Source organism: Pipistrellus hanaki (genome assembly GCF_964339955.1).
Source record: "Pipistrellus hanaki genome assembly, chromosome: 15".
NCBI classification, from domain to species: domain Eukaryota; kingdom Metazoa; phylum Chordata; class Mammalia; order Chiroptera; family Vespertilionidae; genus Pipistrellus; species Pipistrellus hanaki.
The window spans coordinates 5351095-5373088 of NC_140517.1; the positions used below are offsets into that span (position 1 = coordinate 5351095).

The 21994-nt window shown below is 59.1% G+C and overlaps 1 protein-coding gene across 3 annotated transcripts; it reads left to right on the top strand.

Annotated features, from left to right (window-relative positions):
• Nucleotides 1–26: 26 nt before the first annotated feature.
• Nucleotides 27–11974, top strand: CX3CL1 (C-X3-C motif chemokine ligand 1). Of its 3 annotated transcripts, XM_084861280.1 has the most exons (4): nucleotides 33–346; nucleotides 6658–6778; nucleotides 8811–9204; nucleotides 9247–11974. In XM_084861280.1, exons 1-4 carry the CDS (start codon nucleotides 277–279, stop codon nucleotides 9916–9918), a joined length of 1257 nt encoding a protein of 418 aa, XP_084717406.1. In that variant the 5' UTR covers nucleotides 33–276; the 3' UTR covers nucleotides 9919–11974. The 3 variants fall into 3 exon arrangements, with proteins under 3 accessions (XP_084717407.1, XP_084717405.1, XP_084717406.1); XM_084861281.1 differs by having other exon boundaries at nucleotides 27–346; nucleotides 6663–6778; nucleotides 8811–11974; XM_084861279.1 differs by having other exon boundaries at nucleotides 32–346; nucleotides 8811–11974.
• Nucleotides 11975–21994: the final 10020 nt, after the last annotated feature.

The window sequence follows — 21994 nt, forward strand, 5'->3', positions numbered from 1 at the left end:
GAGCAGTCCTCCCGGGCAGGGCAGGTTCCGGTTTTTGAGGAGCCGTTCTGAGCAGCAGCCCAGGGTCCCCAAGACCTTCTTCTGTTTCTAAGGCAACATCCTGTGGATTCTGGCTCCCTGCCTCTCCCCTCCCACCACCAGGAGGCGGAGACACGCAGAGGCAGAGGCAGAGGCAGCGGATCTCAGATCAGAAACACCGGAGCTCCTTGGGTGAGCGGCAGTGCCAGCCTGGTCCCCGCGCTGGGACCCCGCCTGGCCCCCTGCCTGCCCCCCGCCATGGCTTTCCACCCGCTCTCCTGGCTGCTCCACTTGGCTGTGCTCTGCCCCCTGGTCCTGCTGCTGGCGGGTGAGTGGGGTGGGCGCAGCGTGAGCAGGGAGGGGGCGGCCCCAGCCCCACGCCTGCCCCTCAGACCTGGCATCAGGGCACACCAGACCCTTCCTCCCTGAGGCTGGGTCTTTGGCGGGCCCGCCTGGGGGTGGGGGGCGGGGTGGGGGGGGGCAGAGATGCGGCTCCATGAGGAAAAGATTTGGCTCAATGAGCAAGGCTGCTATCTTGGAGCGCGGGGTGGTGGTGGTGGGGGCAGTGGGCAGGGTGGCGTGGGAGATACAAGGAGGCCAGGTGGGCATCGGAGGCCCAGGATCGAGCACGGGAGGGAAGGAGGGAGGGAGGGAGGAAAGGAGGGAGGGAGGCTCCTGCTGGGACAAGCCTTGGGGGTGCCCAGGGTTAATATGTAACCTGACATCCTGAGCCGCAGCCTGGCCCTGGGCTAGGTAGACCACAGCTGGGAACTTTCTCCTGCCTGATGTCAAGGCCACCCTGGGAGTCGGGGCCCCAGCACCAGAGGAGGGGAGGTCAAGGTCATTGCAGCTCCTAGGGTGGGCTCGTGGCTCCCTCTCGCTCTGGTCTGTAGCCCCATCTCCCCCGCTGTACGGTCTTCCTCCTCCAAACACAGCTTAGAAAATGGTGGTCCAGGCAGGGTCCTGGTAAGGCCACCTCCAGTCACGTGCTTCCTGGAGCCTGGGGCCTGGTGGGGCATCCATCCCACCTGCCACCAGGAGGGTGGGTGTAGAAACTGGCCTGGGTATGGCCGGCAGGCAGGGCGGGAGGCGGTGGCCTGGGGGCAGGGGGGAGCTTGGACGGCGCTCACCGCCTCTGGGAACCACCTGCGTCCGCCCCGTCCCTGGGGAGTGCCCAGGCCATCTGGCAGGTCGGAGCTCAGAGAGGGTGGCAGCCCGCCTGAGGACACACAGCGAGTCCGGGAGAATGAGAAGCAGCCTCTGGCTTCCAGGACAGCTGCAGGGGAGCACACCAGTGGGACGGGGAGGAGGTAGCTGAGGATGGCAGGGGTGGCGGGGGTGGCGGAGGTGGCAGAGGCAGCGGGGCCGAGTGTTGCTGGCTTCCTGCTTCCTGGGCCCGAGGCCAGAGCCCGAGGTGTTTGAGGATCGTGAGCCCAGGGAGGGGAGTCAGAGGGAGGTGCCTGGCTGCGACCTGCAGGGGGGCTTCCCTCCTTGGTCCCAGCCAGAGCACCCCGGGACAGAGTTCTCGCCTCTGCTTCCTGAGGCTGATGCCTGGGAGGGCGTTTGGAAGTGGGAGGAGGAGGATTATTTATAACAGCAGGGAGGTGGGGAGGGACTGGGGGGCGGAGAGGGGACCCTGGATGCTCTCCCTGGCAGCCTAGGGCTCCAGGACCACCAGGCTCCCGTCCTGATCTCGGTCCCTGACTTTGCTGGGAGATACTTGCATCCTTTCGACCTCTCTGAGCCTCGGTTTCTCCTCCTGGGAAGCTGGCACTTAGCCAGGCCCCCTTAGCGCCCTTACCCACACTGACAGGTGTGGCTCTGAGCGGCCCCTGGGGGCCCTGCAGGTCTGGGGGGGGGGTGTCCACAGCCAGAGAGGCCCCCCCCCAGGAGGGCAGGGGGAGGAGAGTCAGGGGAGGGGGAGGTTCGAGGCCGCTGCAGGCAGCTACGTCAGTTCCCGAGCGAGGGCTTGCGGGGCTGAGCCAGGCAGGAGCCTCCGTTTTACATAACAAACCTGCAGACACAAGTCAGAGAAATTTCCTCTCTGAGCCCTGACGCATGCACTCCCACTTGGCAAGAAAGAAAAAGAAAGAAAAAGGAAAAAAAAAAATCCGCTTGAAGCCGCTGCAGTCCGCCCCCTGCTCAGCGGAGAGGGGGCGGCGGGGAAGGCAGGGGAGGGTACAGGCGGGTGTCGGATCCAGGCCGCGGGGGACAGAAATAAAAATGCCTCTCCTTCCCCATGGGCGGAGATGGCCCAGGTCGCACGGAGCTTCTGTGCGCACTTTGCTGATTCATTCCACACGCGTTTCTTCGGCACCTACTCCGGGCCCCGCACTGTTCTGGGCGCCGAGACCAGATCAAGAAATAAAACCGGCCCCCCCCCCGCCCCCCCAGATCCCGGGCCTCGGGGCGCGAACATGGATCGGGGAAGGCAGACAATACACAGAATAAATCAGTATGCCGTGGGATCTGTTGGAAGGGGGGGGGGGGGAATGCCATGATTTAAAAGAGAGAGTGTGTGTGTGTGTGTGTGTGTGTGTGTTGAAATTTTAGGTAAGAGGCCAGGGGATTTTCCCTGAGAAGGGGCCACTGAGGGGGGTGGGTGGAGGGGGAGGGGGAATGGGGAAGGGGGAGGGAGGCATGTGGTTATCTCCAGGGGAGTGGTCCTCAGTGAGGGTTTGCCCCATGGGAACATCCGGCAATTCCTGGAGATGTTTTTGGGGTTCTGAATGCCCCATCACGTTTGGTTCGGCGGGGGGGGGGGGGTGCTCTCACCTAGCGGGCAGAGGCCAGGGGTGCTGCCAGAGGCCCGGCAGGACACAGGACAGCCCGGTGACAAAGGACTGCCTGGGCGGAAAGGCCATGGCGTCTGCCGTGGAGGAAACCCTGCTCCGAGGGCCCAGATGGTGAAACCGGTATTCTCACAGCCGCCCCCCCCCCCCTGGGGCGGGCATTATTGTGCCCATTTCACAGGCACGGCAATCGAGGCTCGGGCAGCCCAAGGGACTCGTCCCGGACACACACCTGGCGTTGGCTCAAGCCCTCTCTCGCTTCACTCAGAGACCAGGAGCATCCCTGCCACTTCCTGTCTGCGGCCTCTTCACAGTCCTGGAGGACAAGCCTTAGGGTAAGGTGACCAGACGTCCCATGGCCTTTTAAAAAGTCCCGATTTTTTTTAAAACGCCGCAGGACAAATTGTTAAAAAAAAAAAAAATCGGGACTGTTTTAAAACGCCTCGGGACAAAATTGTTAAAAATCAGGACTGTCCCGCCAAAAGCAGGACGTCTGGTCACCTTACCTTAGGGGCACCTCCTCCAGGAAGCCTCCCGGATCGCTTGTAGCAGGGAGTGGCCTCTCCTTCGTGAAGCTCTTGGCACCTCTGGGATATGTTTGGGAGCACGGTGTTTCACCCTGGAAAAGTGGGGTGTCTGGGACCCAGGAAGACAACCAGATCTGGCGCTAAGCCGCTGTGTGGCCTCGGGCATGTCATGCAGCCTCTCTGGTTCTCAGCTTCTGCGTCTGTAAAACGGGGATGACCACACACTCTCGACAGGGATGTTGAATGAGTGAGAGCAGATGTGCGTGTGCTGAGCGCATAGTAGGTGCTCCAACAGGAAGTTCTCTGGCACTCTGTGGGTGCGTCTTAGCTGCCCATCAGGCTAGGAGCTCTCTGAGGGCAGCAGCGGGCTCTGTTCAGCTCACTATTCCCGGCAAGATGGAGGGTCAGCGTTTGTCGGCTGAGTCCACACAGCCACCTGGGAGCCTTGGTTGGGATTGAGGTGATCTCTCCACGCTCAGTACCCGCACCTGTGGGAGGAAGTGCAGGGTTAAGGACAGAGGACCTGGGTCTTTGCAGGTATTCAAAAGTAATTCAAACAAATGTTGGCTGAATCGGCATGGATGGATGGATGGATGGATGGACGGACGAAGGATAGGTGAGTGGGCTGATGAGGGATGGATGAGTGAATAAATGAGAGGAGGTGGAGCTACAGATGGAAGGTGGTAGGTGGGTGAGTGGGGCTGGGTAGATGGATGGATGGGGTAAGCAGGAATGGGTGGGAGGTAGACGTGGGTGGATGTGGAATGAGTAAAAGATTGACAAAAGGGAGCAGATAAATGGATGGATGGATGGATGGATGGATGGATGGATAAATGGGTGGATGAATGGATGGATGGATAAATGGGTGAATGGGTGGGTGGATAAATGGGTGGGTGGGCAGGTGGGTGGGCGGGTGGGTGGATGGATGGACGGATGGATGGATAAATGGGTGAATGGATGGATATATACATGGGTAGATGGATAGATGGGTAGAGGGATAAGTAGACTGAGGCATTATTTCACTTAGTGAAGATTTATTGAGTATCCGCTTTGTGCTGGAAGACATGACATGACATGATACCAACACAGACAAGCTCTTGCCCTCCTGAAACTCACGTGACAGATCATAAATGACTGGCTGGCTGGAGGCACTGTCTCCATCGACAGGAGAGAGAACTCCAGTTCCAGGAAGGAAACAGGCCCCTGGGTTAGTCATCCAGCCCTCCCTGGGCAGGACCCAGGCACCGAGCAGAGGGTGGGGCTGTGGGGGCAGCTGGCTTTGTGGCTCCTCAAAGCCCCCGAGGCGAACAGTGGCCTTCCCCCTGGGGAACTTGAGTCCAGAGAGCGAACTGACCTCACTAGCTTCTCCTTCCTGCCCACTGGGCAGCTGCCCCCTGGCTCCATGTCACCCAGGGGCCCCTTTCCTCTGTGGCTTTTCCCAGGGGCACACCTGCCAGGCCAGTCCAGTCCAGGGTGGTTCGAGGTCCTGCTGGGGCAGAAGGAGGGAGATAAGGCAGCCAGGGGGCTTTCCCAAGAGAGAAAGCAGCCAGCCTGTGACTCAGGGAGCAGCTGCTGGGAGCACCCCCTCCCTCCTCCCCCCCCCCCAGTGCATGTTAGCACATCCACATACATGTACCTGTGCATGAGCAGTGTGTGTTTTGGTGGAGCCCAGGCACCAGCCGGGGCCTGCAGGGCCCTGCAGAGCTAGACAAGATCAGCTGCCGTCTCAGCTCTGCTGTGTGGAAGTCCTGCCTCTGGATTTTTGCAAAGCCTTCCAGGGTCTTGCTTCTGCTGCATAAGACCGTGACCCAGGCCTGAAACTCATTCTCTTCCTCATGTGTCACATACCCCTGCCCAGCTTACACCAAACAAAGACATTTTACTGAAGACTTTACCTGGGAGGGGAGGGGGGCAGGAGGAGGCGGGATTGCAGTGCAAACCACTTCAAATGTTTGATATAAAATATTTGGGTTCTCAAGTGTCTGTTGAGTCATCCTCATCCTGCCTTGGGGTTTCTCTCTGACTCCATGTGGCCAGTAGCCAGCCCTCTGCAGACCCCTGCTTCCCCATCTCTGCTCCCACCCCATGCACCTCCTTCCTCAGAGAGAAAGGGAACTTCAGAGAGAGAGAGAGAGAGAGAGAGAGAGAGAGAGAGAGAGAGAGAGAAAGATTGAGAGAGAGAGAGGGAGAGAGAAACATCGATCGGCTGTCTGCAGCATGCCCCCTACTGGGGATCAAGTCCACCAACCTGGCATGTGCCCTGACCGGAATCGAACCCCGACCTTCTGGTTTATAGGAGGCACACCAGCCAGGACCACCTGATTCTTAATGACAGAACCATGAGGCCAGCTTCTGGCTAAGCTGAGCTGCCCCTGTGGGAGCGCACTGACCCCCAGAGGGCAGCTCCTGCATTGAGCGTCTGCCCCCTAGTGGTCAGTGCGTGTCATAGCGACCGATCGTTCCACCGTTTGGTCAGTTTGCATATTAGCCTTTTATTATATAGGACTAGAGGCCCGATGCACGGAATTCGTGCAAGGGGCTTGGCCCTCGCAGCTGCGGTGGCTTGCCTCGGCCCTTGCAGCTCTGGCTTCATCCGGAAGGGTGTCCTGAAGGTCGTTCAGCTGTCTGGTCTAATTAGCATATTTCGCTTTTATTATTATAGATATGCCATTTGTGTTTGTGGGAGTGTATGTGAGAATATGACACGGACAGGCACATGAGATGTGAGCGGCAAGAGGGCTGGGTGTGTCTCAGAGGTCATGAAAACCCATGACTATGGACAGCTTGAGAGGGAGGGGCAGGGTGTCTGTGTGTGTGTGGGGGGGTGATAGCAGAGCAGGTGACTTACCCGGGTAAAGGCAACAGGAATGGCGCTTGGGCAGCCCCACCGGCCCAGGGGCATGATGGGAGCCAGGCCTGGTCGGAGAGCCTGTCCCATCACTTCCTGGCTGTGTGACCTCAGGCAGGTAGATCCCTGCCATCCTCAGACTCCGCCCCTCTGTGTACAACAGATCAGTGATAGCAACCTAATTCTTACAGTTAAACACTTACCACGTGCCCGGCAAGAAGAGTTTTACCCTGTGAGGCACATACTACCATTGTCCCTATTTTACAGGTGGGGAAACTGAGGCATGGGGAGGTTTGGCCAGGGACGGACGGGGCAGAGGCGGGGCAGGGTGGGGGGCTGAGGTCAAGGGCCTTGAGAGCCAGGTGTGCAGGGCACTGGCTCTCGGGTCGAGTGGCTTCGACCTACTGTCCTGGGGGTGAGAAGCCAGATGCCCCTGGACAGTCCTGCTGACTGGGGGCCTCTGTGGACTCAGGACAGCAGCATGCTTCGAACAAATGCAGCAACGACTGCAGAGCGATGACCAAGGAGATCCCCCGGGACCGCCTAGCCAGCTACCAACGAACAGAACCATCTTGCAGCAAACGCGCCATCATGTAGGTACCACCCTCTCCGCCTCCGCATCCCTGCCAGGCCCCGGGGACGGCCCCCGACCTCCGGTAACGCATGCCCACCGCCCCCCAGCCCCACCCGGGCCCCTGGCCCAGGGCCTCAGCGAACGCTCCCCTGCTTCTGCCCTGTGTGCCCCCTCATTGACCTTAACATCCGCGCACAAGTGGGTGGGCTGGAGGATGAGAGCAGGGGGTGTAACGACGGGCTTGGGAGGGAGCCCAGAAGCTGGGGACAATAAGATTAGCATCTGCGTGTGTCAGAGGGGGAAACAGGATCTCTAGGAGGCTCCGGGCAGGGGTCCAGCCCAGCCAACTCCCCTCGGCCCTCGGAGCTGCTAGCTCCTCTGGGCCCCCCCCCCCACCCCGGGGCACTGCCCAGTGGCCCATCCGGAGGCCTCTTTTCAGGACTTTGGGCCCTAAAGCAGCGCAGCAGGACCCGGAGGCCTGGCAGCAAGAAGCTGGGCCCAGCTGGACTGGCTCAGGGGCTGAGCGTTACCCTAGGGACCAGGGTAACCTCGGTCTGATTCCTGGTCGGGGCACACGCCCCGGGGGCGGGCTCCATCCCCAGCGGGGTGTGTGTGCAGGAGGCAGCCGATCCATGATTCTCTCTTATCATTGATGCTTCTCTCTCTCTCTTTCTCTCTCTCTCTCCCTTTTTTTTTTTTGAAAATCAATATATTTTTTTAAAGGAGTGGCTAGCCGAAACCGGTTTGGCTCAGTGGATAGAGCGTCGGCCTGCGGACTGAAAGGTCCCGGGTTCGATTCCGGTCAAGGGCATGTACCTTGGTTGCAGGCACAACCCCAGTGGGGAGTGTGCAGGGGGCAGCTGATCGATGCTTCTCTCTCATCGATGTTTCTAACTCTCTATCCCTCTCCCTTCCTCTGTAAAAAAAATCAATGAAATAAAAAAAAAATAATAATAATAATAAAAAAAGGAGTGGCCAGTGAGCCTCTGAAACGCAGGCTCAGCTCGGGGAAGACATGTGCTCCCACCGGCCGCCCAGCCCATTGAGTGTGCAGTCTCTTCAAGAGCCCTCTCTGCCCCCCTCCCCCTGGCTTGCTGCCCCTGCTCCCCCACATATTTGCTTCTGTTTCCTAGGGGCAGGGGCGGGGCTCAGCCTGGGGGCCGCACAGGATCACGTGGGCCTCCTGGACAGCTGTGGCGTCCAGCACACTGGCCCCGGGAGCGGTTGTTACCCCTGGAGGCTTGACTTTCTGCAAAACAGGGGTGTGAGCAAGGTAGCCACTTGCAGGAAGTTACTGATCTACTCTGAGCCAGGGGCCTTGTTTTTCTTGTTTTTCTTTTCAAATTAAGTTTACTTAATTTTTTTTCTTCTTAAAAAAAGGAAGGAAAGAAAGAAAGAAAGAAAGAAAGAAAGAAAGAAAGAAAGAAAGAAAGAGAAGGGCTGAAGAGCATGATTTATTTTGGTAATCCTCACCCGATGATATTTTTTTCCATTGATTTTTATTTATTAAGGTATTATCTGTGTACATATCTTTCTCCATTGATTTTTAGAGAGTGAAAGGAAGAGAGGAACAGGGAGGGAGGGAGAGAGAGAGACAGAGAGAAACATCGATGTGAGAGACACCCATCAGCTGGCTGCCTCCAGCATGGGGTCCCGGTTGGGGTTTGAACCTGCAGCTGAGGTACATGCCCTTGACCAGGAGTGGAACCTGTGACCTGCAGGTCGACGCTCTGACCACCCCAGCCAGGGCCTGAGCCAAATGCTTTACATCATTTTTGTTTTTTATAGTAAGACAGAGCAGGGTGACCCTCTGGTCCCTGAAGAGGCCTGTATCTCTGGGACCCCTCAACCCCCTTGGCTGGGCAGTTGGTCACCCACAGAGTGGGGGTCACAGTCCCACTTCCCAGGCGAGGACTGCTGCACCCCAGCTAAGCTCACGGGTCGTGGTCAGTGGCCGGGCAGGACTTCCGGCCTGCCTGCTCGCCTGCAGGCCCTGGCGTGGCACCCCCACCCCCCACGGCATCACCGGTCCCTGCCTTCTTTCCCTGTAGCTTGAAGACCAGAAAGGACAGAAAATTCTGTGCGGACCCTGAGGAGAGATGGGTGCAGGAAGCCATGGAGTATCTGGACCGCAAGGCCGGTCCCTCCTCTGAGAAGCTGACGGGACCCAAAATTGCTCCGGCCATCACTGGCGCCACCAAAACCACCAACACCACTGCCACGTCCTGGCAGAGCTCTTACCAGCCTAGAGTGGACCACTGGGCTGACGGGAAGGCCTCTGAAGCTGCCTCCACCCAGGGCCCCCCCACCCAGGCCCCCTCCATCCAGGCCCTCCCCACTGACCCGCCCACCCAGGCCCCCTCCAACCAGGCCCTCCCCACTGGTCCCCCCTCCACCCAGGCCCCCCCCATCCAGGCCTCCTCCACCCAGGCCCCCTCCACCCAGGTCCTCCCCACTGACCCGCCCACCCAGGCCCCCTCCACCCAGGCCCTCCCCACTGACCCCCCCTCCACCCAGGCCCCCCCCACCCAGGCCCCCTCCACCCAGGCCCCCTCCACCCAGCCCCCCTCCACCCAGGTCCTCCCCACTGATCCCCCCTCCACCCAGGCCCCCTCCACCCAGGCCCCCCCAATCCAGGCCCTCCCCACTGATCCCCCCTCTTCCCAGGCCCCACCCACCCAGGCCCCCCTCACCCAGGCCCTCCCCACCCAGGCCGGCTCCATCCAGAACCCCCCCTCCTCCCCGCCCCCCTCTCCCCAGGCCGCCTCCCCACAGGCCCCCGCCATTTCCCACACAGCCCCGGACCCTGGGCAGGACCTCACGCCGCCGGAGAGCCCCCTAGGGTCCCGTCCGGCTCCCCCGGATGCCGTCACCGGGCCCGGCGGCGGCGGCAGGCCCCGGGTCTCCGCGGCCCCCAGTAAGGAGCCCGGGAGCTCGGACCGCCAGAGGCAGGACGACTTCGCCACGCCCGAGGCCACCCGGAGGCAGGCGGTGGGGCTGCTGGCCTTCCTGGGCCTGCTCTTCTGCCTGGGGGTGGCCACGCTCACCTACCAGCGGCTGCAGGGCTGCCCCCGCGGCGCGGTGGGGGACATGGTGGAGGGGCTTCGCTACGTGCCCCGCAGCTGTGGCAGCAACTCCTACGTGCTGGTGCCCGTGTGAGCGGCCGCCCGCCCGGCCAGAGGCTCAGCTCACACCGCTGCCTGGGACCCCCATCCTCCCTCCTCCCCGCCCCGAGGGCCTGGCCCGAGCAGGGATGATGGAGGCAGGGAGGCAGGACCCCCCCAGGTGGGACTGTCCCGGTTCCTGGCAGACGCCGGAGGCCCATCGGCCATCCACACCCTGCTGGAGGCAGAGGGGTGGCCTCCGAAACTCACCCCAGTGCCCCCCCCCCTCCCCCCGCCGTCAGAAAACTCTGCTGCTGCTGCTGAAAGGGTTCCTCTGACACCTCCCAGCCCTGACAGACAACTATTTATTGACGTCTCAGCCCCTCCGCCCCTGTCCCAATGGCGGTACCACGTCCCACTCGGGCCAGGCCCCTCTGCACACCCCCTCCGACCTCATCGTGTCCCGTGGTCCCTCAGCCGCCTGCGGGGCCAGCCTCCCACCCCCCACCACTACGGAGCGGGCGCCCTGGCCGGGACCTGTCTTTGCCTGCATGAGGCGGGCATGGCGTCTGCGGGCGGCTGAGCAAGGCTCCGTGGGAACCCGAGAGACGAAGTGGCCCGGCCGGTTGGACTGTCTCCCGCCTCAGTCTCTGCTGAGCGGGGAGGGAACACTGACTCTGAGCGTGAGGCCCGGGGTTCTAGGCCCAGGCCCACCACCAAACCCGACGAGGCGCCCGCCCCGCCCCTCTGGCAAATGTGTGGCAATAAGCTGTCCCCCGGCGGGCATCACGCTGTGGTCCGGAGACCCCTGTGCCCAGATCCGGGTACAGCTTCACGTCCGCCATCCACGGAGCACCTGAGCCAGTCTGTCTGCACCTGGGGCCCGGAGGGCCCGGCAGCCCAGCCCTGCCCTGTTGGAGGGAGCCGGCACGGGGGGCCCCAGAATGGGGAGCGGGCTGCGGTACGTGGGGGGCAGAGACCAATTGTAAAGGCCCCTTCCTGACCTGGAGAGCAGGCCCTCTCTGTCCACCAGGCGGCCAGGGACACTGAGATGGCCCTGGGGACATGTGACAGGCTGAAGGAGGAGGGGAGCGGGCAGGCTCCGGGGAAGGCTGAGCACTGCCTGGGGTGGGGGGGGCAGGGGGTTTGGGGGGAGGGAGGGCAGGGCAGGGTCCAGGGAGACACTGCAGGGAGCAGCCACACTCCTGTTAGGGCTCCCGGCCACCTCCCCGCTCCCCGTCCGCACGCTATCTCCTCCCCACCCTCCCCTTTGCCCCCGCGGCAGGCAGGCCCGGGAATGTCCCTGCCGTTTCCCAGGAGCTCAGAATCCACTGCCGACACCTGAGGTTCCGTGTTTATTTCTGGAAGGAACTCTGCCCTGTGGGGAGGAGCGGAGGGGGGAGGGGAGTTGTGTGTGTGCTCTCGCGTGTGTGTGTGTGTGTGTGTGTGTGTGTTGGTGGGTGGGGGTGGTAAGGGGTTCCTTTGGCTGCTGAGGGTGCAGGCAGGCCTGGGTGAGACCGGCGGCAGCTGCGGCTGGCCAGCACCCCACCCAGAACTGGACCTGCAGCCCCTCCCCCCCCCACCTCGGGGTGCCTGAGGGCAGCTCCCATCTCCCTCTGACTGTCCCCAAGGCTGACCCTTGCCCTCCACCCGAGAAGCCTCTCCAGGGTGGGGCTCCCCCGGGTACAGGTGACGCATCCCTTTATGGCGGATGCTCAGCTCGGGTCCACAGGGACGTGGGCCGGGCCGGCTGACACCCCGCCCCTCCCGCTGGACACGGCACCCCCTGTCTGGGCTTGAGTCGGGGGCACTTTTGGGAGAACAGCACGTCTAATGCACTTTGACGGGCTCCTCCCCGCTGGGAGCCCTCCAGGAGGGGGGCACCCAATGGTGGGGTTCCCCTCCTTTGTCAGAAAGCAGCTGGGACCGCTGGCCCCGCCCACTGGACTTTGTTAGCTCCCCCCCCACACACATGGGACATGGACCGGGACGATTTTGGGGGGGGGGACTTTAGAAGGAGGTGGTCCATCCTCTTGGTTTCCCAACCCCATCCCCAATGTCTGTGCCATTTTGTATTTTACTAATAAAACGGGAAAGTCTTGTGGATCAAATCAAGGTGCTTTTTCTAGGGGGGGGGTCGGGGCTGGAGCTCAGCAGGGATGGCACAGGGGAGGGGACCCCGTCTCCCGTGCCCGCAGGGCACAGCGGCGGGCACTTTCACAGTCAGCACCCGGAGGGGCGCCAGGCACGGGCGCGGAGGTGGAGCTGAGTGGCTCCGGCAGTGCCTTCACCAGGCTGTGCCAGGGCAGAGGCAGGCGAGAGGCCCCTCCGCTGGCTCCCAGGCCTGGAGGGAATCAGAATCCATGATGAGGCTGCCCCCTTGCCCCCAGGCCACATGCCTAACGGAACCGCCATCCTAGTGGCCTGGGAGGCGGCGTAGGCGCAGTTATGTAGGTTGGGAACTGCATGAGGTGCCCCAGGCCGACGCCAGCCTCCTGATACACAGGATTTCCTGGGTCCCTAGACGCACATTTTTTCACATCATGACCTCTCTGGGATTAAGATGAGTCCTGTAGTCAGTGGCTTGTCATAATTTAATGAACAAGCCATTCTTTCTTTTTTTAAGAAAATATATTTTATTGATTTTTTTTTTTTACAGAGAGGAAGGGAGAGGGATAGAGAGTTAGAAACATCGGTGAGAGAGAAACACTGATCAGCTGCCTCCTACACACCTCCTCCTGGGAATGTGTCTGCAACCAAGGTACATCCCCTTGACCGGAATCGAACCTGGGACCCCTCAGTCCACAGGCCGACGCTCTATCCACCGAGCCAAGCCGATTAGGGCACAAGTCTCTCTCTTTACTGGTTCGTTAAACATCAGAATGTCTTACAAACAGTGGCATCTTAGATCCTATGCTTTTAAAACTTAGAGCCCTGCCCGTGTGGCTCCGTGGTTGAGCATCAACCTATGAACCAAGACGTCACGGTTCCATTCCCAGTCAGGGCACATGATCCCCCGGAAGGGGCGTGCAGGGGGGCAGCTGATCAATGATTCTCTCTTCACTGGTGTTCCTACCCTTTCCTCCCTCTCCCTTCCTCTCTGAAATCAACTAAAAAACTAAAAGGAAATGAGAAGTAGAGGCAACATGTACAAATCTGGAAAGCACACACTTAAACCGGCTTTCCCACCTTCTCTCGGATGCCTCAGAAGGTCTGCCCTCCGCACCATGGTCTCCCGGGAGGTCATAGGGGCCGAGCCTGAGCAGCAGCTGCCCCCTGAGATGGGGCTCTACCTACCGGCCCCTCCACCCCAAAGACATTCTACCTGCTCTGCCCACGCCCACCCCGGGAAGGAGCTCTGCCTGAGGCAGGGATCCAGCCCCTCACCTGCTCCCAACACCATGCCTCCAGCGACCGGAAACACCGACACACCGACAGGCCCTGAACGAGCATGTTTGTCCCTGTCTCCCTGTCAGCCACTGAAGGAAGAGGCTGGCGCCGGGGGTGCGGGGGTGGGGGTGGGAACGCGCCTTCTGTCCTGGCTCAGTCGCTTCCCCAGGGAGCCTGAGGTATTTGTGATTTGTGAGGTATTTTCTCTTTCAGCTACCGAGCTAAACGTTAGCTGACACCATTTCCACAATTAACGCAGAGTCCGATGGAGACGTGGGGGCCTCTGAAACCTTTGCTCTGAGATTAAGAATAATAATTAATAATAATAATAGCCACTGTTGCCATTGTTTGTTTCCTGTTTACCATGGGCCAGCCAATGTCCTAAATTCTTTTTTTTTTTTTAAATATATATATATTTTTATTGATTTCTGAATGGAAAGGAGAGGGAAAGATAGAAACATCAATGGTGAGAGAGAATCATTGATCAGCCGCCTCCTGCATACCCTGGACTGGGGATCGAGCCTGCAACCTGGGCATGTGGCCTGGCTGGAAATGGAACCCTGACCTCCTGGTTCATAGGTCAACACCCAGCCCACATCGACTAGGCTGTGCTAAATTCTTCATTTATTTATTTATTTTTTATATTTTATTGATTTTTTTGCAGAGAGAAAGGGAGAGGGATAGAGAGCTAGAAATATTGATAAGAGAGTTAGAAACATTGATCAGCTGCCTCCTGCACACCCCCTATTGGGATGTGTCCGCAAACCAACACACATGCCCTTGACCGGAATCGAACCTGGGACCTTTCAGTCCGCAGGCCGATGTTCTACCCACTGAGCCAAACCAGTGTCAGCTGTACTAAATTCTTTTTGCAGGAGGGTCCCATCTTCCCGATGACTAAAGTAAAGCTCTTCTGGGGGGATATGCACCTTAGCTCCACCCCCACCCCCCCGGGTCACACAGCCTGTCCGCCGCTGAGCTAGTACACGGACACCATCATAATCAGCTAGTGGTTAATCAGAGGAAAGGAGCGGAAGGAAGGCCACCCATCACAAGAACGTTTACCGGGGACGGGGAGGGGACCGGGCAAAGGGAAGATAAACACATGCCCAGGAAGGTTAGGGTGGCAGAGGGCTTACTGTCAGTCTCCTGGGAACAGAGGCCATGGCAAGCCCCCAATCCTCAGACACACCCCCCCCCCCCCCATCAAAGGTGTTTGCTCTCCTGGGAATGTGGGGGGCTGTTTCTCTGTTTTCCATGTCCATCACGGAAAACAACATGTTCCTGAGTGGAGGAGCTGGGGATTAAGAAAGAAGAGACCAAGAGGCAGAAATAGATTCATCAAGCTGGGGGCTAGGTGGGCGCCATCCCCTCTGATGGGGAGGCAGCCAGCACTGAGCCACACAGCAGGACTATTTATAGGGACAAAGGAGCTTATCTGCATTCTTAACTAGGCCCCAGCGTCACTGGATTTACATATCTAGACCCGCCTCTGCTGACACCTGGACAAAGGTACCTGCCAGTGCCTCGGGCTCAGCTGACAATTTAAAGACTGTCCATGTGCCTTCTCAGGCGGCCCTCTGCATGCGAGCTCTTTTGCTCCTGCTTCCCTGCATTTGCCCACACGGCCCGCGGCCATACGGACCCCACACACCACGCACTGATGGGCGGTGACCAGCCTGATGCTGGGCTGGCCCCGGCTCCAAAGGGCAAGGACACTGGGCCCTGGCGTTGCTCCACGGAAGCCCCAGGGGCACTTCTAGGACGGCACCAAGGGGAACGGGGCTTTGGAGGCCCAGGGGCGTCCTTCCACGGAAATAAAGCTTTCTCCCCCACCCCATCCTCCACGGGGACCCCCGGGAGGGCTTCTTCCAGCGGCACCCCGAGACCCTCACTCCCACCAGCAACGGGGAGAGACGGGGCGTGTTCTCCTCCCGTGGCAATGTGAGCCGAAGTCTTCCTCCAGAACCGGAACCTCCATCCCTGGTTCTGAAAGGGGGAGCCACTGACTCCTCAAAGTACAGACCCACCCCTCTTCCTCTCTTTTCTGCTCTGAAATCAGTAAAAATATATTTTTTAAAAAAGCACAGACCCGCCGAGTCCCATTTCAGACCCACTGCCCTCAGACTCCAGGGCCGGGCAGGCTGGAAATCTGCACCTTCAAGCTATTGCCTCCTTCCCCACCTTTTCCCTGGTCCCTCTCCCGGCCTCCGCCCTGCACTGCCTCCGAGTGAGGAGACTGGGTGCCTAACCGAGGTGTTAGAGCCCCTTGCCTCAGGCCACCCCGCTGCCACCTGCCCCCCGGCGTGCAGTCCTTATCGGTAGCTCCCTACAGCCTTTTCCTTCTCTGCCCTTTGCCATTAGTACCTCCACCCCATCCCTTCCCACCCCACCCCACCCCACCCTCCTGCTCTGCGTACATTCCCCAGAAAGGGTGAGGCCAGACCAAATAAAAACAAAGAAATAAATAGCCGGGAATTTCCAGCCTGAAGCTGGATAATAGGTGCTGGGAGCCACGGGGTGTGTGTGTGTGTGTGTGTGTGTGTGTGTGTGTGTGTGTACCCACATGCCTTGCTGTTCCCAGGTGTTTGCGAACACAGGCCTCATTCGCTTCTGCTCAGTCACGTGCTTTCTTGGAGGCTGTGTCGGCTGCTGGGGTTTAAGGAAAGATCTGGTGCCAGGCTGGCTTTCCTGTAAGCGTCAGCAGCCAGACTCGCGTCTGAGGGGAGGGGCTGCCCAGAAGCCGGGAGAATTCCAGAGGGGGGCATGTTTTGGAAGAGAGAGAGGCCCCTCTAATACCTACGAGGGATACCCCAGAGGACAGACTAGACTTGTTTGTGGTAAGCATCTTGCTTTTTTAGCAAACAGGAAGGGAATGCAGCATGGGGCTGTCTGGCTGTGTGACTTTGGGCAAATTGCTTAACCCCTCTGGGCCTCAGTCCTCGCCTCTGTAGAGTGGGAATAGCAACAGCTTCCCTCGTGGGTGAGGATGTCACTTAGAAAAAGGACACGTCGCTAGCGAGTTCTGGGTGCACAGAACCTCGGATGGTGCAATAGTTATCCCCGGAGGGTTTGAAACATCCTAGTCCCGTTGGCTTTGGTGACTGGATATCCAAACAAGACTGTAAAACTATAGGACTTCCATAAAGAAACGCAGTCGCCTTTGTTTTCAGTAAAGTAGGGTGAAAACATGCCACAGTGTCATTAGGCAGATAAGAATAATTTGTATATTATTTCCCCTCAGCGCTAGCAGTTGCTGTCCAAGTTGATGTACCTCTTCCTTCCAAAGGGCTTTTGAACTTGGCAAGGTCAAAACTCACGAGTCTGGGTGCGTTAAAACCAGACCAGCAAGACGTCTGAGTCTTTGACTCAGGCAGACAGGGAAGTTGATGAGTTTTCAATCCTGGGAGAGAATTTCTGGCTTCCTGCCCTCTGGGCATGGAGGAAGGGTGCTCCTCCCGCTCCCTTGGGGCGGGGGGGTGGTGGCCTAATAACCACTTCTGGCCAGTGCCCTGGGAGTGGAAATAACACGTGTCAGGACACTCAACCTTCCATTGAGAAAAGTGAGAACACTTGTGTCCCTCAGGCCCAGCCCTGGCCACATGTCAGAAAAGGATGGCGCCCTTCTCTAGAGTCCCCCAGGGAACGGGACTCCGGCCTCCAGCCATGGAAAGAGCTGCGCTACTCTCTTCCAACGCAGCCGACCCTGAGGTTTTAAGCCCCCGAGAATCGAGAATCTGAGGTGAGCTGTTCATAGCAGCCAACTCCTACTCATCCGCGGAGAGGCCGCTTCCTCCGGGAGGCCTTCCCTGACTGCTTCGTCTAAGGAAGATTCTCTGCTGGGGAGACTCATCCCCTCGTGCCTAGCAGAACCCTCAGGCCACTCAGCTCTGCCTGCTTGTTCCACCGCGGGGGCAGGCAGGTGTGTCTCTCGCTCCCCTCTGTGCCCCCGTGACCACCACGTGTCCCGGGAGGAGTCTAAGAGGGGAAAGGCCGCTGTGTCCACTGGCAAGGGGTGCCCTGGCGCCCGTCTCCCACGGCTTTCTAATTCATGGGAAGCCCACCCGTCCATGCGGGGACCTGCGTTCCAAGGCATATCCTGATGGAGAACACTTGACTGCCTCCAAGGACTGCCAGAGACTAAAGGTGGCCATCTGTACAGATGGGTCCAGTAACCTCTGAACCCCTCTGACCCTCCACCATCGCAGCCTGGTCAAAAAATTGCCCCCAGGTCCAGCCTGGACCCCCCAGGAAGCCTGCCCTGAGTCAACTGCTCTGGGACAGTGTCTGCTCCTTGCGAAGCTCTCAGTCCCCGTCACACACCCCTGTGATTCTCTGAAAGAATGTTCTCCTTTAATTTCAGCCCCGGCTGTAAGATAAACCCTGCTAATCCGAGCCCTGTATTCCAGGTGCAAGTCCTGGCGCACAGAGGGGTGAAATACTTTTACCCAAAGTCACAGAGCCAGTAAGGGACTAAGTCAGCAGGCAGTCCAAGCCGAGACTTCATTCTTTCCTGTTCATTGTGGCATAACTACATTACATAGTTGTATATTATATAATTCTATCATTATCATAACTATAGAATCAATAGTATGGCATGGACTAGCTCACCATGGTGAAAAAAAAAACACATGGGCACCTGTCAACACACGTGACTCTCAAGTTCAACACGGCTAGACGTGCAAGTCCAGACACAGTAGGATAATCTATAATAATAAAAGCATACTATGCTAATTAGACCGGACGTCCTTCTGGCTGACCTTCTGGACGAAGCGGTGGCTGTGAGGGCCGAGCCCCTTGCACGAATTCTGTGCATCTAGTATGAATATGAGGTTTAAAAACACGCATGAACCCTGCTCTATCTATGTTTAAGGACGCACACGCCTCTGTTGGTAAGCTATGAAGAAACCCATGGGGCTCCTGGATGCCCAGTGAGTCCAGTTTCCATCAGCCCACGGAGGGGTGGGTGAGGAGGGACCTCCGTGCGCGGTAGTTACCTCTCCCCCTGGTGGTGGGTACGTGGTGTGACTATCAGTGCTGGTGCCCCACGCAGAGCCCCTCTCCCTTCAGCTGCTTTCACGTTTAACTTGAACATGGGCGCCCCCGTGTGGTCAGGCAGAAGCTACCTCCTGGGAGGTTGCCTGAAGTCACTCACACCTTTGCCCGGCTTCCATCCCTTCCCCTCCATACCCATCTCCCTCGGGAGCACATCCTTCATGAGCCCAACCAACCGGAGCCAACGCAGAGAGCCGAGCACCCCCTCCCCCGACTGTGGCCCCTGGGGAGGGCGGGAGGGAGGGAGGGAGGACCCTGGGCCAAGCCGGTGGGGCTGAGGGCGAAGGCCCTGCGTGTGGGAGGACAAGCCACAGCCGCTTGGCCCTGGCAGAGCGGCTACGAGAAGCCTGCTTCTCTCTGGAAACGGCGTGGGGGCCAAGTCTCTTCTGGGGGCCCTGCTTCCCCCGTCTAGATGGACCCTGCTCAGCAGCAGCCTGCACCCTCAGCGCCCCCGGGAGAGCCATGACCTTGGTAGGGCTGCGCCACCTGTTAAGTCGCCAAACGCTTCCGGCCCTTTCCTTGCTGGCTTCTCTGCATGGCTGAGGTTGGACGGGAATGGGGTGGGGGTGGGAGGGTCCTCAAGCATTTTAAAAGGGCCGGATCCTCAGGCTCCTTAGAAAGGGGGCCATAGTCTCCTTTCCTGGGGCCAGGCTCTTAGCGCTACCCTGGTGCTGAAAACACCTTCCTGGGAGCACAGAGGGTTCGGGACACCCCCACCCCCACCCCCCACCGCCCCCCCAAGGCAGGCTGCAGCGGAGCTCTGACTTCTACAGGAAGGGTCTGCTTTGCACCCTGAGGGATGAGCCTTGAATCCGTCACTCGGTCACTCGGCAGTGCAGCCTGAATTGTCCCAGTGGGCGAGGAGGCCAAGGACCGGCCTGTGAAATAACTTGGAGCAAATGGCCCCGGAAAGAGAGAGTTGGACTCCAGCAGGGGTGAGAGGAGCCGGTTTACGGGCTGGAGTGGGAGCCCAGATGGAGCCCGGAAGCCCAGGCTCGGGAGGGATGGAGACAAGCACAGGTTAAGAATGAGGCTCAGTGAGGAGGGTAAGGACCAGCCACTGGCGCGCCCGCTCACGGAATCACCATGCAGGAGCGGAGGGCCTGCCGTGTGCCGGGGGATATGCTTCTGCGAACGGAAGGGACAGAGGCCTCTGTCCCGTGAGCGCCATGCCGTGCAGGCGGGAGGCCGGCATTGAGCAGCAGCCGGAACAAGCACACACAGGGAAGAGCGGCGGGTGCCGCAGCCAGAAAGGAGAACCAGAGCGGAGGAAGGAAGGGGCGGGGAGGCTGGGATCTTACACAGGGCGGGGCCTATTGACAGGTGACCTTTAAGCAAAGATTTTTCGGAAGGTGAAGTCACCCAGGTGCCCAGGGGAAGAACATTCCAGGCTGAGGACAGTCTGTGCGAGCATTGAGCATCTGAAGGTGAGCGTGGGCCTGGGTGGCTGAGGCGCAGTGGGGAGGCGGGAGCGGCCCAGGCGAAGCAGGAAGGGAAGGGGCAGGGGGCTGAGCACGGAGAGTCTCCAGGCCGCTGTAGGGTCTTTGGCGTTTCCTCTTAGTGCGACGATGGAGAGCCACGGGGTGCTATGGACAGAGCACACTCCGGTTCCCTGTGGCCACCGCACCGAGAAGAGATTGCAGGGGCGAGGATGGAGGCGGGGGACGACAGGGAGGCAGTGGAGGGGAGCGGGGATGGGCTCTGGATGGGTGCTGAAGGCAGATGGGAAGTGGGGGTGAGAGAAAGAGGATGGCACCCCGGTTTCTGGCTGGAGCAACTGGAAGGAAGGGGCTGGTAAAGAATGCGGGGGCGGGGGGGGGGGAGAAGAGGAGCTGGTGTGGGGGTGAAGGGAATCAGAACTCCAGCTTCAAACGTGTGGTGGGTGGGTGACGCCTGTTCAACGCATTGAGTTAGGCAGCTGGTGAGGGAAACGGGGGAGTCATTGGCATGGAGATGCCATTTAAAGTCGGGACTCTCTGCACGAAGGCAGCACCCACCGGAGCCTTCTAACGTAGTTATAATGGTTACTTCCGTTTTGCAGACGTGGAAACGGAGGCTTGGAGAGAAGTGGCTCGCTCGCAGTCTCACAGCTCACTGAGGACGAGCTACATTCACACCCAGCTGGTTACTGACTGCCGGTCTGCTCTGGACCCTGGCCCGGCGGCGGCGACCCCTGGCTTAGCCTTCTATGGCATGTCCTATACGAGCCGCGGGTAGAATTTGGTTCTAGGGGTGGCTGGTCCGGAAAAGAGGAGGACAGGAGCAGTGAAGCACGTCACTAGTGGGGGGGACCACACTGACCCTCGCGGAAGTTGAACTTTGGGGGGTGTGGGGGCCCTGCAAAATGAGGCGACTAGGGGGAATGGACCAGACTGATAGTAGGGCTTTAACGACGGGCCTGATGCCGAAACCAGTGTGGCTCAGTGGAAAGAGCGTTGGCCTGCGGACTGAAGGGTCCCAGGTTCGATTCCGGTCAAGGGCATGTACCTTGGTTGCGGGCACATCCCCAGTAGGGGGTGTGCAGGAGGCAGCCGATCGATGTCTCTCTCTCATCATTGTTTCTAACTCTCTATCCCTCTCTCTTCCTCTCTGTAAAAAAAATCAATAAAATATATCTTTTTAAAAAGCAAGCAAGAAAAAAAAAAAAAAAAGCTGGTCCTGAGGAGTTTCAGGGGGAGGGGGAGGGAAGCAGGGAGCCATTGATGGTTCGTAAGGAGGGCTGTGGCTGTGAGAGCAGCTCCTGAGAAAGACCGATAGACCCGGGCTGCAGGGTCAGGAGGGACCACAGAAGAGGGAAGTTGGGGGAACTGGGAAGGATTTGGGCTGAGCCACTGAGCATGAGGAGGAAGTGAGGATTCCTCGCCTCCAGCCTCCACAGCCTGGGCCCGATGTGCCGTGGGGGCTGGAGACGAGGAATGAGTAAGGGCCCGCTCCAGACCAGCGGGGCAGACGCGGAGGTGAGGATGACGCTGGCCTGAACTGGAAAAGGGGAAGTGGGTTGAGGAGGAACCGGGTCTCGCCCTTGTTGTCCTCGGGGCTGAGTGAGCCATGAGGGAACAGATTTCTCCTCCTCAGTAGCCCACAGTCTGCACAGAGCTGGCCAGACCCCGAGGTAGAGAGACCTAAGGCATCGGCCAGGAAAGGCAGGTGGAGGCCAGGAGGGTGTGTTTGATCAGTCGCTAGTCGAGGCTGAGGACAGAGATTTGGGGAGAGGCCACCCCAAGGCCAAAGGCCTGTGTGGATGACGTCAGGGGCGGGGAGAGGGCTGCGCCAGGAGAAAACAAACCCCAGGACAGAGCTCCAGGCAGCCTTCGGCCACCTGCCAGCTCCGTGGGTCCTTGGGCTGATTTCTTAACCGCTGTGGTTGGTCCTGTTTCCTCATCTGTAACCTGTGGCTGATGGTTCTCACTGCCTAGGCCTGTAGTGAGGACAATATATACCAAGTGGCCAGACTATGATGATCTCTGAACACATAATAATCTGACCACTCGGTGTATAATTCTATATAATAAAAGGCTAATATGCAAATTGTCCCTTTGACCAGGAGTTTAACCAGCAGGCAGGTGGACCAATTGCCCATATCCCCTCCCCCTAACCAGGCTGGCCAGACCCCACCCATGCATGAATTCATGCACCAGGCCTCTAATATATATAATTCACACACACACACACTGAGTGGCCAGATG

Bases quoted from the DNA above. Each gene is read 5' to 3' on its own strand.
- CX3CL1 (XM_084861279.1), top strand. From the start codon at position 277: ATGGCTTTCCACCCGCTCTCCTGGCTGCTCCACTTGGCTGTGCTCTGC. The intron at 347-6,657 runs GTGAGTGGGGTG...CTGTGGACTCAG, and splicing joins CCTGGTCCTGCTGCTGGCGG to GACAGCAGCATGCTTCGAAC. The intron at 6,779-8,810 runs GTAGGTACCACC...CTTTCCCTGTAG, and splicing joins TGCAGCAAACGCGCCATCAT to CTTGAAGACCAGAAAGGACA.